Here is a 14,178-nt window from a genome sequence, read left to right on the forward strand (position 1 = left end):
GCTTCGCTGGAGATTGTGACGCGGCTAGTGCCGTGGCGTTTTCAATAGGAACCCCATCTGTTGGCTTCGACACAACGTCGAGAGACCGACAGAAAGGGAACGTCATGCCACTACAATAGCCGTCCGCTGGAGCAGTCACGAGATGCTCTCAGGCTCCTCAGCACAAAAGGTGAATGAATGAGCACGCCGGCTCCCTTTTTATACCCGGATATCCGGGGGCGGGGGCTCAGCATGCAAATTTAATTCGCCAATTTCATTGGCCCTTTCAAAACAGTCAGAGATGATTGGTTCTCAAGGGCGAACCCCATCTGTCGGCTTCGACACAACGTCTCGTTCCCTCCATCAGGGAACAGAGGTTACATACGTAACCGAGACGTTTTGTGTCTATAAAATGTTTGGTTACATTTATATAATTACATTTACATTTAGTAATTTAGCAGACGCTTTTATCCAAAGCGACTTACAAAGAGATCAGGGAGCAATAAGCAATATGTCATTCAAAGAGCAATAGTACAATAGGTGCTAATACAAAGTTACTAGTTTCAACAAAACCTAGACCACTACCTGTTGAGAGAAGAGGGTTAGTGTAAGTTTTTTTTTTCATTTGTCTTTTTATGGTTACCAATTGTTTTTAGTCATACAGGTTTGGAATAACATCATTGTAAGTAGATAAAATAAGGTTTCTTTTTGGTTAACTCTCCCTTTAACTCACGTTAAGCATTTAAGAATGTCCCGCCTTATTATAAGTTGGGATATGACTCATTCTTGTGGGTATGCTCATTTATTGTAGTTTTTGATCCCCTTAAAGTACCAGTCAGGAAAATCTAGCGGATCCGAAGGTTGCGAATTGCAACCAATGGACTCCACCCCTCCCTTTCGAAGCACTACAGCGGCTGACACAACATGGCGCATTACATGAAAGGGACGCGCTCTGTATGTAGATAGAAATAGCCCATTCTTAGGTAATAAAAACATAATGCTGCATCATGTAATGTCTTTATACACATCTGAAGACATATTAGTTATATTGCATTTCTGTCAATGGATCCTCCAAAAAATTACACACTGGTCCTTCAAATTCTTTACAAAGCTGAGCTTCATTTAACACTTCAAGTACAACAATATGCATACAAATGTATAATAAATATTACAAATATGGAGGGCTCAAGACTTTCTGAACCGGTTCCGGCAATCGTGAGCACGGTCTGCCCATGGGTGACCAATTTTCGTGCCTTTTCGGGATCCCCCTCCTTCTATTTGTAAAAAGGGGCGTTCAAGGCATCAAAATGAGCAGTTTGTGCAAATGGGCAGGGATATTTAAGTAAAAGGCATAGATATACATTCTCCAAAGTTGGACAAAATGTTTGGCAACTACTGCACTGTAAAAAAAGATTTGTTGGTTCAACATAAATTTTTAAGGCAACCAGGTAACTTATTTTTTTAGTTACTTCAACTTAACACAATGAGACACACTCATTGATCCAACTAGTAGCTTGTTCAAACAACTAAAGATTATTTGTTACCTTAACATTGTGTTTAGTTGATCCAACTAGTAGCTTTTTTAGACAACTAAAGATTATTTGTTACCTTAACATTGTGTTTAGTTGTTCCAACTAGTAGCTTTTTCAGATAACTAAAGATTATTTGTTACCTTAACATTGTGTTTAGTTGATCCAACTAGTAGCTTTTTCAGACAACTAAAGATTATTTGTTACCTTTACATTGTGTTTAGTTGATCCAACTAGTAGCTTGTTCAAACAACTAAAGATTATTTGTTACCTTAACATTGTGTTTAGTTGTTCCAACTAGTAGCTTTTTCAGACAACTAAAGATTATTTGTTACCTTATCATTGTGTTTAGTTGATCCAACTAGTAGCTTTTTCAGACAACTAAAGATTATTTGTTACCTTAACACTGTGTTTAGTTGTTTGAACAAGCTACTAGTTGGATCAATTTAAGATTATTTGCTACCTTTACGCTGTGTTAAGTTGTCATAACTAATTTAGTTATTACAACGATCTACAAAGTTGACCTGGTTGACTTAGTCAACAAATATTTCTAAGCTGACACAACAAAAGCATAGTTATTCTGACAAGACTGATGTATAGTATCCCCACCAATCTTCATGATCACTTTTTTGCAGAACCTCAAACGTGTTTTCAGCTCCTTTGGGTAACTGATGTAGAGATAGACCCATAAGATGAGCAAAGCCCTGGGAGACATCCTTTAAATCATAAAGGACAATCTGCTCCTCCAGAACTATTTTCCTCAGAAACTATCAAGAGTCCAACATCTATGCCTTTTACAACTCCAACCTCATTGAGTTGCTAGTCAGAGAGAAACAGAGGACAAACATGCAGAAGCATTGGTCAGTTATTAATAAATCCCCTGCAAACAGGTTTTAGTAAAAATACCTAATCACAGCGGTGGGACCAAGTCAATGCTTTGCTAGTCACAAGTAAGTCTCGAGTGAGTTTTATTCAAACACATGTAGTGCCCTGTTGTTTTTCACTAATAACTTAACTGAAGCAGCACATAGCAAATGTAAAATAAGTGATGGTTTGGAATGAGTAGCAGAGGTTGTTTAACTGTTATAATGGTCTTGGATTCCTGGAGGAAGGAAGTTATTCCCCATTGACTTTAAAAACATGAGGGTTTTTAAGACACTCCAATGTTCTTCTGACTTATCTACACTCTTGTGCCGTTGAACTGTTGTATAAATGCAATATTACTCGAGAGTGTATGTAGTGTTCTTATATCTTCATATATCTCCACCGAAAACCTTGGGCCAAAGCGAGCCAGCTGGGGCTTGAGGAGTGGTTAAAGAGATAGTTCATCCCAAAATATCAAATTTCCTGTTTATTTACTCACCCCCAGGCCATCCAAAATGTTGGTGACGTTTTTCCTTGAGCAGAACAATTACGGAGAACTTAAGGAAAATGTGTAGCCCTCTGTCTGTTATATAATGGATGTGAACGGCTGCCATGCCTTCAAGAGATCTAAAAGCACATATATCCAATACAAACGTAATCCCAAAGAACCACTCCTGATGTTGCGCTAAACGCACCCGCAGCTAGTTGGCCTTCCACCACCAGCTAGCCTGATCACGATTATCTTTTGTGCATGCAGAAGCTTTCATGTAGCTCAGTGGTTAGAGCATGGTTCTAGCAATGCCAAGGTTAATCCCAGGGGATTTGCACAGTCAAAATCTAAATGTTTAGGACAATGCAATGCCAGTCGCTTTGAATAAAAGCATCTGCCAAATGCATTAATGTGCAGTAACGTTTATATTTTTTAAATCAATGTTCAAATTATTACATGAACCATTCGATTAACTTCACAGGACCTCAATATGTCACCAAGAGGTGCAGGGATTACGTTTGTGTTGGAAATATGTGCTTTTAGAGCTCTTGAAGGCATGGCAGCCATTTACATCCATTATATGAAGCACAGTGGCCTACAGATTTTCGTGAAATTCTCTGTAATGGTTCTGCTCAGGGAAAATGTCACCGACATTTTGGATGGCGTGGGAGTTAGTAAATAAACAGAATTTTTTTGGGGGAAACTATAACTTTAAGGTCAAAGGCGGCGATTATCTGAGTCCGAGGAACTGCAGCATTTGAAAATGCACATTTCCCTTTTTGAAGACAAGCAAATAACTGCATTTTAAACTCAAAATAGATCATTGCCAGCATTTCTGTAATATGCAAATCACTTTAGCCTATTTTTGTAAACAAGTAAAGGCAATGAGAAATTACATACCTCACAATTTTTGTAGAATTTAGAGGCCTGCTCTCTAACATAATGGGGAAGACCGAGGAAGACCACTTCTCTTCTACGTTGGTTTGACTTCTGCAATAAAGCACAATAACCTTAACATGCAATGTAAAATCTAAAAGGACTGAGAAATCACTTAACAATTGAATTATCAAATCTGTACGGAAGACGAGTCAAATTTTGAATTTTGTTTGAAAAGTCTCAAATTTAGATAAAATAGATTTAATATCGTTCAAAATTGTTGATTTAAAAAAGTTAATAATGATAGCTTGTAGGAAAATTGACAAAAAAAGTCTCAAGTTTTTTATAATCTTAAGACCTGCAAACTCAGAAAATGTGAAAAAGGTGACAAACAATTTAAATCGCTGTTGTAATTGTGCAATTTAAATGTCTTATTCTGAGTAAGACAATTTTATGTGTGGAGAACATTAAAGACAGACATGCTCATGCGCAGGTAAGAGTATGCATAATCATGAGGAGACAGACGGATCATTAGAGATCAAATTATAAATGTGACGGGGAGTGTGTGACCGCTTATATGAACAAATCGGAAGAGATTGTGTAAAATAAAAAACGTACCGACCTCTATACAGCCTTGTCAACATAATATATTTATTAGATGTTTATTTATTGTCTTTACTGAAATGGACAATTTGATAAATGGGAAAAAGCTAATTCCTTTGCAAATCACATCAATTAAACTAACGTTACTATGGAAAGTAGTGTGGAGGCTTTAAAATCTAATGCTTGGTTGACATTGTTGTTGACATTGTCGACCGTTTGATCGACAGAAGTGGGTCCAGAGGCAAAGTTGTTCAGAATGAGGCGAGCTATCATATGTTACCAACAGTTTGTGTATATGTCAAACGTGATACAGAATTGTTTATGCACTCCAAAAGCGTTATTTCGCCCCCGATGGCCGAATGAGTTCATATTTCTTACCGACCTTCAGGACAATGAATCACACAAGCACAGCGAGTTTCGTTTCGATCAGCCTCTGTTAACCCGGTCTAATTAGTGCTCAAAATTCATTGGCCGATGACGTCCATGTTTTTTGAGATGCGCCAATGTCATGGTATATGAGACAAAGACACACCATACCAAATAATAAGTTGATCGGGCAGACGGTTGCATAGTTATAGGCCTTTTCGAGGTCATTGCTATTATAGCGCCACCTAGTGACCAAACACCAACTTTTTTTTGTGGTGATTCCGGACTGAGGGTCTACACATAGGGTCCAAGCCCCATGAAGATAGCTCAAACGGTTCACGAGTTATGGCCATTTTTGTTAAATTGCTACTTCTGGTTCGGACGTTTTCGAGCCGCCTAGCGACCGTGAATCGAAATTTCAACTTTTTATGCATAAATGCAAATTAGCGAAAATAATTGCATACCGGAAATGCCATCAGAGTTATAAGTTTTTTTTAGTTTTGAGCCAATTATTAAATTGATGTAAAACACTTTGTTGTGCGTCAAACGGTTAATGGGTTACGAGAGCAAACGCGCTTTTCATCGCTGTAGCGCCACCTATGGCCAGACATGGCTGGTTCCGTGTATCTGAGTAGCGAGCAAGACTACTACCATCTGACCGAGTCTCAGCTCTGTCGGCCTTACGGTTTGGGCTGCCCATTCAGTTTTAGGGAAGAATAATAATGAATAAGAAGAAGAATAAAACAGACAAATGCAATAGGTTTCCGTTTCTGGTGACAGAATGGCGACTTCTCTCCTCAGATGAGCTCAAATACTCCCCTCCCCCACAGTGGTAGTGATGTCGGGTCCGATTCATTTCCGCAAACCGGCTCATTCGGTTCATTTTGTAACGGACGTGTATATTTCGGCTTTACGTCAGAACGGGTCAGGACCGGCTCTAAAGAACGATTCGTTGAGAGGCCAAGATGGCGTACATCTGTGCAGACACGTTTTGAGCGTGTAGTCAGGCAACTACGAGAATAACATGAAACTACTTCTGAAACCCAGATAAATTTGATTGATTATTAGTTTAGTTGTTCTTCTTCTACTTTGTGGTTTGTCAGGCCCATATGGGTAAGAAAAGAAACAGAGATAAAACTCAGATTAATACAGACATGGCGCCTGACAAATGCAAAAGTGTCGACGAGATGGACACAGAAGAAGAATTTGCTACATCTTTTCCATCCACTAAAAGTCCACCGGGAAAAAAGGGTAAATTAAAGATGAAAGAGTTCACTCATTAATGCAGTCGCTGAACTTACATCAAAGTGTGACGGCACATTTCAGAGAGTTGAGTCCATGGAGAAGGTCTTGGAAAGTACGGCTTCGTCTATTACCTCTCTTTCTACCACCATAAGTGATCTGTTACGTGAGAGCATGTCCCATAAAGAGAAGATCCTGAAACTCGAAAAAAATGTTGCTGTGTTGCAACAAGAAAATAAGCAACTGAAGGAGGTGTGTTTGGGGATGCAGAACTACAAAAGAAGATGGGATCTCAGGATTTACGGGGTAAAGGAAAGTAATCCGGAGAGTACCGTTACCACACGAGATCAAGATCCTCTCTAAAGTGTCCCCAAAGATTGCGCACAAACTTCCAGATGTCGTGGATTCGGTTCATAGACTGGGACAGCCGGGAAGAGGTGATGGTCGCCCCAGAGTGATAATTATTGAGTTCGCCATGCGTCTTTATCGAGATACAGTGTGGAGAGATGCCAAAACAACCACTATCTGAAGGAAAACGGGCTACACATCAAAGAGGATCTGTCTTCGGAAGAACGAGCCGCAAGAAAAAAAGCATGGCCACTGGTGAAACGTGCGAGAGAAGAGGGTAAGAAGGCCGGCTTTCGAGGAGGATTTGCCTACATTGAAGGGGTGCGCATTAGTGTTCCTGACATTACCTGAGCGGATGGTGCCCGTCAGCAGTTTTGGATACATATCGGAGTCAAAGCAAGTGTTATGACTGATGTAATGTTTCATGCTTTCTCAGTTTTCTCTTTCTCCAAAGGTACTTGTTCTATACTGGTTCAATTTTTGTAACGGTGGATTACAAGTTTGGTAAATTCTAATTAATTTCTTTAAATGTTCGAAGCATTCGTGGCGCTGTTAAAAGGAAAGCTATATTTCTTTTTGGAAGACATACAGAAGCTCAAATACTTTTTTTTCAAGAGACTCATTCTTGTGACTCTGATTCGAATTTTTGGAAAACCCAATGGGGAGATTATGCGATTTTTAGTCATGGAACCAATCGCTCAGCAGGTGTCTCAATTTTCTTTAACAAATTTAAAGGCAGTGTTTTGGAGTCTATTCGTTCAGATAATGGAAGATGGATTATACTGACCGTTAAACTGGACAATTTTCACTTTATGGATTTAATACTCGAGTACACAATTTAGAAATGTTTAAGAAGATTTGTGATACAATAACAGGTTTAAAGAAGAAGTATAAGGATGGATATGTAATTATTGGTGGTGATTTCAACGATGCTCCAGACAATTCTGTTGATCGCTTTCCACCCAAACATAGTTCACAAATTTCAGATTTATTTGATTTCATAACTGACATATTACAAGTTTCTGATGTGTGGAGATATTTGAAATCCAAATTGCTGTGATTATACTTGGAATAATAGCTCTTTTACTTCAAAATCAAGAATCGATTACTGGTTGATTTCTTATGACTTCAATCAACTATGTTTCAGAAACAAAATATAATTGTGCCCCTCTATCAGATCACAAATTGATATCAATCTTTTTTGATGGATGTAAGAGTAGTATTATTCATGGATACTGGAAATTTAATAACAGTCTACTTTCTGACAATTGTTTTGTGGAACAAGTTAAATTGATAGCAAATATATTTGAAAATAATACTTTAAATTCTGTCCAAAAGTGGGAGTTATTTAAGTTTAAAGTCAGGACAATTGCTATGAGAAGAGGTAAAGAATTAAAGGAAAATAAACTTAGGAAGATTACAGAGATAACAGAGCAACTTAATACTTTAATTAAACAAAATACTCTATCCGAAGATGACAAATCTAAATTATATCTTCTTAATTTAGAAATAGATAATCTATATATAGAATTAGCTAAAAGTGCTTATGTGAGGTCAAGAGCCAAATGGTTTGAGGAAGGGGAAAGAAATACTAGTTATTTTTTTCTCTTGAAAAAAGAAATTATACAAGAAACTCTATTTCATCTTTGACTATAAATGAAAGAATATCTAATAATCCTTCAGATATAGTTTCTTTTGTGTATTCCTTTTATGAAAAACTTTATACTTCCCATTCTGACAATGAAAAAATAAGCACTTATATACAAACAGTTAAACATTTTGTTCCAACAGTTTCTAATGATTATAGTGAATATTGTGAAGATGATATTTCCAAAGCTGAGATCTATAAAGCTCTTTTTTTAATGAAGAAAGGAAAATCCCCTGGAACAGACGGGTTAACTGTTTAATTTTATTGTGCCTTTTGGGATCTGATAGAAAATCCTTTATTTAGCATGTATAAAGAATGCTTAGACCAGAAAGAAATGAGCATAACAATGAAACAAGGTATTATCAGTTTAATTCCAAAACCAGACAAAGACCCCTTGATCATTGACAATTGGAGACCAATAACATTATTAAACATTGATTATAAAATTTTAGCCTTAGTTTATGCTACCAGATTAAAGAGTGATTTAAATAAAATAATTGGAGAATCTCAAACTGGTTTTATGGCAAAGCGTCATATTAGTTCAAATATTAGGCTTATATTGGACCTGTTAGATAATAACCAATTTATTAATTCAGATGCACTCATTTTATTCCTTGACTTTTACAAGGCGTTTGACACAATTGAACACCAATTTTTATTAGAGTTTACATGCATTTGGTTTTGGGAAAAAATTCATTCAGACTGTTAAAATGTTTTACAAAGGCATTAATAGTTCCGTTATATTACAGAACAATACTTCTAGAAGATTCTCCATCAACAGAGGAGTGAGGCAGGGTTGCCCAATTTCCCCATTTTTGTTTTTAATTGTTGTGGAACTATTAGCGATTAGTATAGTTAAAAATCCAAATTTACATGGTATAACATTTAATAGAGAAATAAAAATCTCACAATTGGCTGATGATACAACGTTATTTCTAAAAGATAAGACTCAAATTAAGAATGTAATCGAATTAGTTCAAGCCTTTTCTGATGCCTCAGGTCTCCAGTTAAATATTACAAACTGTGAAATTCTTCCAGTACATGATTCTTCCGAACATTCAATGTTTAACATTCCAGTGAAAGAATTGTCACGGTTGTGTGGACAGAACCCAAGCGCAGGCAGCAGAGTTAAATAACAAAACTTTATTTAAACGAAGACCCTCGATGGGGAAAACATTAACTAAAACAAGACAAGAATGTAAACTAAAACTTTCCACAAGGGGAACAAAACAACAGGGTAATAAGAATAATAAATAAACTAGAAGTCCACAAACTTAGAACAGGAACAAGATAATCCATGAACAGGTACAATCCAACAAGGTGACTTCAACAGGGATGACGATAACATATAATGACAATGAACCGACAAGGGACAGAGGGAAAACTGGGGCTTGATAAAGGGAAACACTAACAAGGACTGATGACACAGGGAGAGTGGCCACAGGTGACAAGGATGAAACAGTAAGGGAAAGCTAACAGGAGGATTGCACGAGGCAGGTGAGGGGACTGAAACACTAAGGAAAAGATGGATCAGGGCTGGAGACAAGACTAACACTAATGGACCGCTAACCGGGGAAACAAGGGGGCGGGACTAAAGGACGCGACACTGGAGAGAGACCATGGCTTCTTAAACCAAAACAATGCTCTTTCTCCACACAAAACACATGGGACTGACATGATCCTGCCACAAGACTCGAAAACCAAGACAAGGAGAGGCAGGATCATGACAAGAATATGTTAAATATTTAGGAATTTATATATCTAAAAATTTGACAATTAGACAGCATCTCAATTTTAATAACAAGATTAAAAAAACAAAAATGATTTTTGACAATTGGTTAAGAAGGGATTTATCTATTTTAGGCAGAATCTTATTAACAAAAGAAGAAGGTTTATCCAGATTCATTTTGCCTGCGCTGTCTTTATCTGTTCAAGATTCTACTGGTAAAGAAATTAATAGATTATTAGTTGATTTTTGCTGGAAAAATAAGCACCACCATTTTAAAAAAACTTTATTAGTTGGAAACAAATCTGAAGGAGGTTTTGAAATGTCGGATTATGTAGACATGAAAAATACTTTTAAGATTAATTGGATCAAAAGGTGTGTTATTGATACTGATTCAATCTGGTCTTTTATTCCACATAATATATATGCAGCCACCTGACTTATTGTAAAGTTGAAAATAAAGATTACGATCTCCTTATAAATGGTAAATACATTTTTGATAAAAAAATGTACTAACAAAGATATAAGACAAGTATTTAACGAACAAAAGAGAGTTACTCCAAGAGGGAAATTTTTTCTGGAATTCCATTTTAAGAGATGTTAATTGGAGAAAAGCATGGCTGCTCCCTTACAAATTTTGTATTTCTAATAAAGTAAGAGAAATTCATCTGAAGATCTTACACAAAATATGTCCAACTAATATGTGGCTTTCTAATTTTATGGATATTGGGAAAGAATGTTCCTTTTGTAACAACTGTGAGGAATCTTTCAATCATTTGTTTGCTGATTGCCTAAGTGTAAAGTCATTTTGGAAAGATTGTTTTTTTACTTTTTCAGTTAAAATTAATCTAACGATATCACTGAATGTGAAAGAAATGATTTGCTACTTTGAGAATGATGATAAAAATATTCAACATTTTGTAAATTTTATCATCTTGAATGGCAAATTTTTTTTTCTTTAATCATCTTTAGAGTTTATGTTACGCATGCCTGTTTTTTCTGTAATGTTATTTACATGTTCTAAATAAAAAAAGAACAATTCTTTCAAGACTCGAACATCCGTTTATATTGGTACCGTTCACTCATGCGTGTGATAAACAGTTCCCGATCTCATTCATGAAACATGAGCAGTACACATTTTTGAGTAAATCGTTTGTAATGGATTCACAATGTGTAGAAATCTAAATTAGGAACATTTATTTGCACCTCCACAATGTTTTCTAACCCGTTATATATATAGTTCCCATTCGCACAATTAATGGCTGCAAACATTATTTTCACTATTAAATCATGTTTCCCATTTTACGTTATTACACTAGTTTTCATTCGTTTTACAACAAATATGAACAAATATTTAGTTACTAAATTTGAGAAGAGTACAGTTTAAACATGGTATTATGCTAAGGCGTGATTTGGAAACTACTTTGAGACGACGAACACTCTATTGGGTGAACTTATAAACTCTTTGAGACATTCAAAACTTAAAATTTGAAGTGGAGTGAACAAACTTAGATAGTGCAAGCTGTGTCAACTTAAAAAAATATGTTGAAACAACTAAATATTTTTTTACAGTGTGTATACCAGACAATTTTAACAGAAATTATTTTAATATAAATATGTGCCATTAAAAACAGTTGAATCGTTTTTTTTCGTTTTTAATTCAATTAATTCAATAGAATGTTTGGCCATAACAATATGTCATCAGAGTTTTACTGTCATATAGCCTACAATCTAGCTCTTTATTCCAAGGGTGGTTTATTGAATTAAGATCGATGAATAAGGAGGCCATTAAACTATGCCATTCACATATTTAAATAAAAGAGCTGCCATGGTTAATTGATTCAAATAAACATTTACAGATCAACAGTACGGTTGTAAACTGTGGCCATTATAAGACAAGTAAGATCCTACTATCCCGTCAGACTGCTCTTCTAAGCCACGCCTCCTCCAAAACACATGAACACGCTGATAACAGAATTGTTATCTGCGCAAGCAGGGTGCACAAGGAAAGCAAAAACAGAGTTTGACAGACATACCTCGAATGCAATGATTAGACAAACATATTATGGTCCTACCCCTTCCACAAAATATATAAAAGTATATTTATGCCACGTTACCAAATGGTTGCTATCAGTGTGCGAATGGTACCAGCATGACAAACATGTGTAGAAAGAATCGCAGACCCAGCTTTTAACATTTAAATAAAGTTTGATAGACATGAAGAGGACCATTAGTGCAGGTAGCTTTCAAGTTTCCTAGGAAAGACGAATCATAGTTCATATAAACAATATCAGATGTGTCAGCAATAGTAACGTAAACGTTAATGTAAAATATTATGTTCTCACCTTTACAGGCATATAGAAAAACGAAAACCAAAGCTGTACATATAATCCCTAAAACGACCATTGAAGCACAACTGCAGTCTTTGGTCAACTTGGGTTCTTCTAGAAAAAAGAAAACAATACAAAGACATGTAGATGGTAAGATGTAACAGAAGGTTACTATTGGATATCTTCAGTTTACACAGCATTTAAAAGACTTCAGATTATCATTCTGAATTGTTAAATAGACACACCTGTACATTTCGTTTTTATCTGTTGTGTCTCATTCTGTTGACCAGTGGATGCAGTGCAGTTGAAGGCCATGTATTTGTTTACACTTAATGACGTCCAAAGAAAAGACTCTGTTAGGTTTGTGTTTCCTAAAATGTAGGATCCATTAAACCCCTCCCAAAATGTCCAAGACAACTGGACATTTTTATCAGATAGATCACATTTAAGAAAGATGTGACAGTGGCCATCCTTGAAGGAATTAAAAACTTGATGGATGTTCGGCTTCTTGAGTCGTTCTGGAAACAGAACATGCACTATATCAATGACTAGAGTTTTCAACTGGAACAAATCCTTTAATTTAACAATCATAAGGAACAACAGCTCAAAACATGTTTAATTTAAAATACTCACATAAAGGCTACTCTAAAAAATGGTTTAAAGAAATTTACATTTGGAGGATAAAAGAGAAGGCCTTGTCACCCATAGCCCTTGAACATACATATATCAAATCCTCACCTTGGACTCTTAGATGGACTTTGCTTTCTTTCCGATTATTTTCTGAGGTTACCATTTCCACGGTGTATATCATGCTATCGTCCATTCTCAGATTTTTGATCGTCAAATCTCCTGTTTTGTTGTTGAGCTCAAGTCGTCCCTTGTGTCTAACAAACCTGTCTGTGTGTGTCTCGCCATTCCTCAGAATCGCAATATAAGTTGTGTTAGGATAGATGGACCACTCAATTTTGGTAAGGATCCAAGACTGGTCTGCATCAGATTTTAAAACAACTGACTTTCCGACATAACCAGTTATATGTTCATCACCAAGCCGCACTATAAAAAATACAAATGTGGACAGTTACTAACCTTGCTTACTTACTGTGTGCAAGCAGCATGAAAAACGAACATAACCGTCACTTCACAGAAAAGGGAAATAATATACTTCCAATGAAGTAAAATTCAAATTCTCTTCTTAGAAGTTATTGATTTTTGTGTGTGGTAAGGTCTTTGCCTTTGGATTTTACAATTACAATCTTATAAAAAATTACAATCATACTATTTAAGACATTTTATTTCCACAATGCAAAGTGGTAACTAATCAACCAGAAAATCCACAGCGAGTAAAATGTGTAATATAAGAAACGCTTCCTATGTCAATTGCAAAAGTAAAACCAGCAAACCTACCTTTTTGAATGCACAGAGCGTAGATTACCAGAACTATTCTGCTTAAACTCATTGCTACCGGGGTTTCTAAATAAAGCACAAGTACTTTGACTTTAAAGTCGTTGGGCCCCTTATCCAAAAATTGTTAAATACTTATCTAAAGGAAACAAGAAGTGAAGACACGTGTTTCCATATCCTGTGACAAAGTACGCACTGTGCGGGTGAGAATCCACGCGACACGGAACACTTTAGGAGAAGCATTAATATTTTAGTGGTGGTTTTAAACATACATGCAGAATAAACACATTCAGTCAACCAAATGAATAAATTAGCTTTTTTAAACTACTGGCATATTGTTGTTGCTACAGCCATTAAACGTAATGACGTCTGTCACAGAAAGGTGTTAAACGTTCACATCCCCCACTTTACCTACACTCGAGTCGTCACAATGCAAGTGTAAGAAATTCTATTCTATTATCTGAAAATTTAATAAAAGTTTATTTTGCCAACATAAATATGTTGGTCTTGAGAATATCGCTAGTGTGATCCAAACATTCACATTTAGAAGATAAACATTCAAACGCACAGCCTCTGACTTCCACAAAAATTAACATCACATTGACTAACTAAGTTTTCTGCATGTCTCAGTGAGCTAAACTAACTGAGACAGGCAGAAAACGTAGAAACCAATGAAATTGCTGAAAGATGCCACAATATATACCCCAATATACTCCGCTGTGAAATTGTGTTTAGCTGAGGATATATGCATGTTATGAGAATAAGATATTAAGATG

General features: G+C 36.1%; 2 protein-coding genes across 3 annotated transcripts in view; one reads left to right on the top strand and one right to left on the bottom strand.

The window, feature by feature from the left end:
• Positions 1–14,178, top strand: part of LOC306894823 (uncharacterized protein) — a 43,685-nt gene that overhangs the window by 18,258 nt on the left and 11,249 nt on the right. The window lies entirely within an intron of this gene.
• Positions 690–13,769, bottom strand: LOC306894973 (SLAM family member 5). 2 transcript variants are annotated; one of them, XM_079457845.1, is made up of 6 exons: positions 13,406–13,572; positions 12,740–13,054; positions 12,247–12,519; positions 12,017–12,115; positions 3,763–3,852; positions 690–2,327 (listed from the first exon to the last, which is right to left on the bottom strand). In XM_079457845.1, the coding sequence occupies exons 1-5, from the start codon at positions 13,455–13,457 to the stop codon at positions 3,836–3,838; spliced, it is 756 nt and encodes a 251-aa protein (XP_079313971.1). In that variant the 5' UTR covers positions 13,458–13,572; the 3' UTR covers positions 690–2,327; positions 3,763–3,835. The 2 variants fall into 2 exon arrangements, with proteins under 2 accessions (XP_079313971.1, XP_079313970.1); XM_079457844.1 differs by lacking the exons at positions 690–2,327; positions 3,763–3,852 and adding an exon at positions 9,076–11,926 and having other exon boundaries at positions 13,406–13,769.

The sequence above is a fragment of the Barbatula barbatula genome (assembly GCF_947034865.1).
Source record: "Barbatula barbatula genome assembly, chromosome: 1".
NCBI lineage: Eukaryota > Metazoa > Chordata > Actinopteri > Cypriniformes > Nemacheilidae > Barbatula > Barbatula barbatula.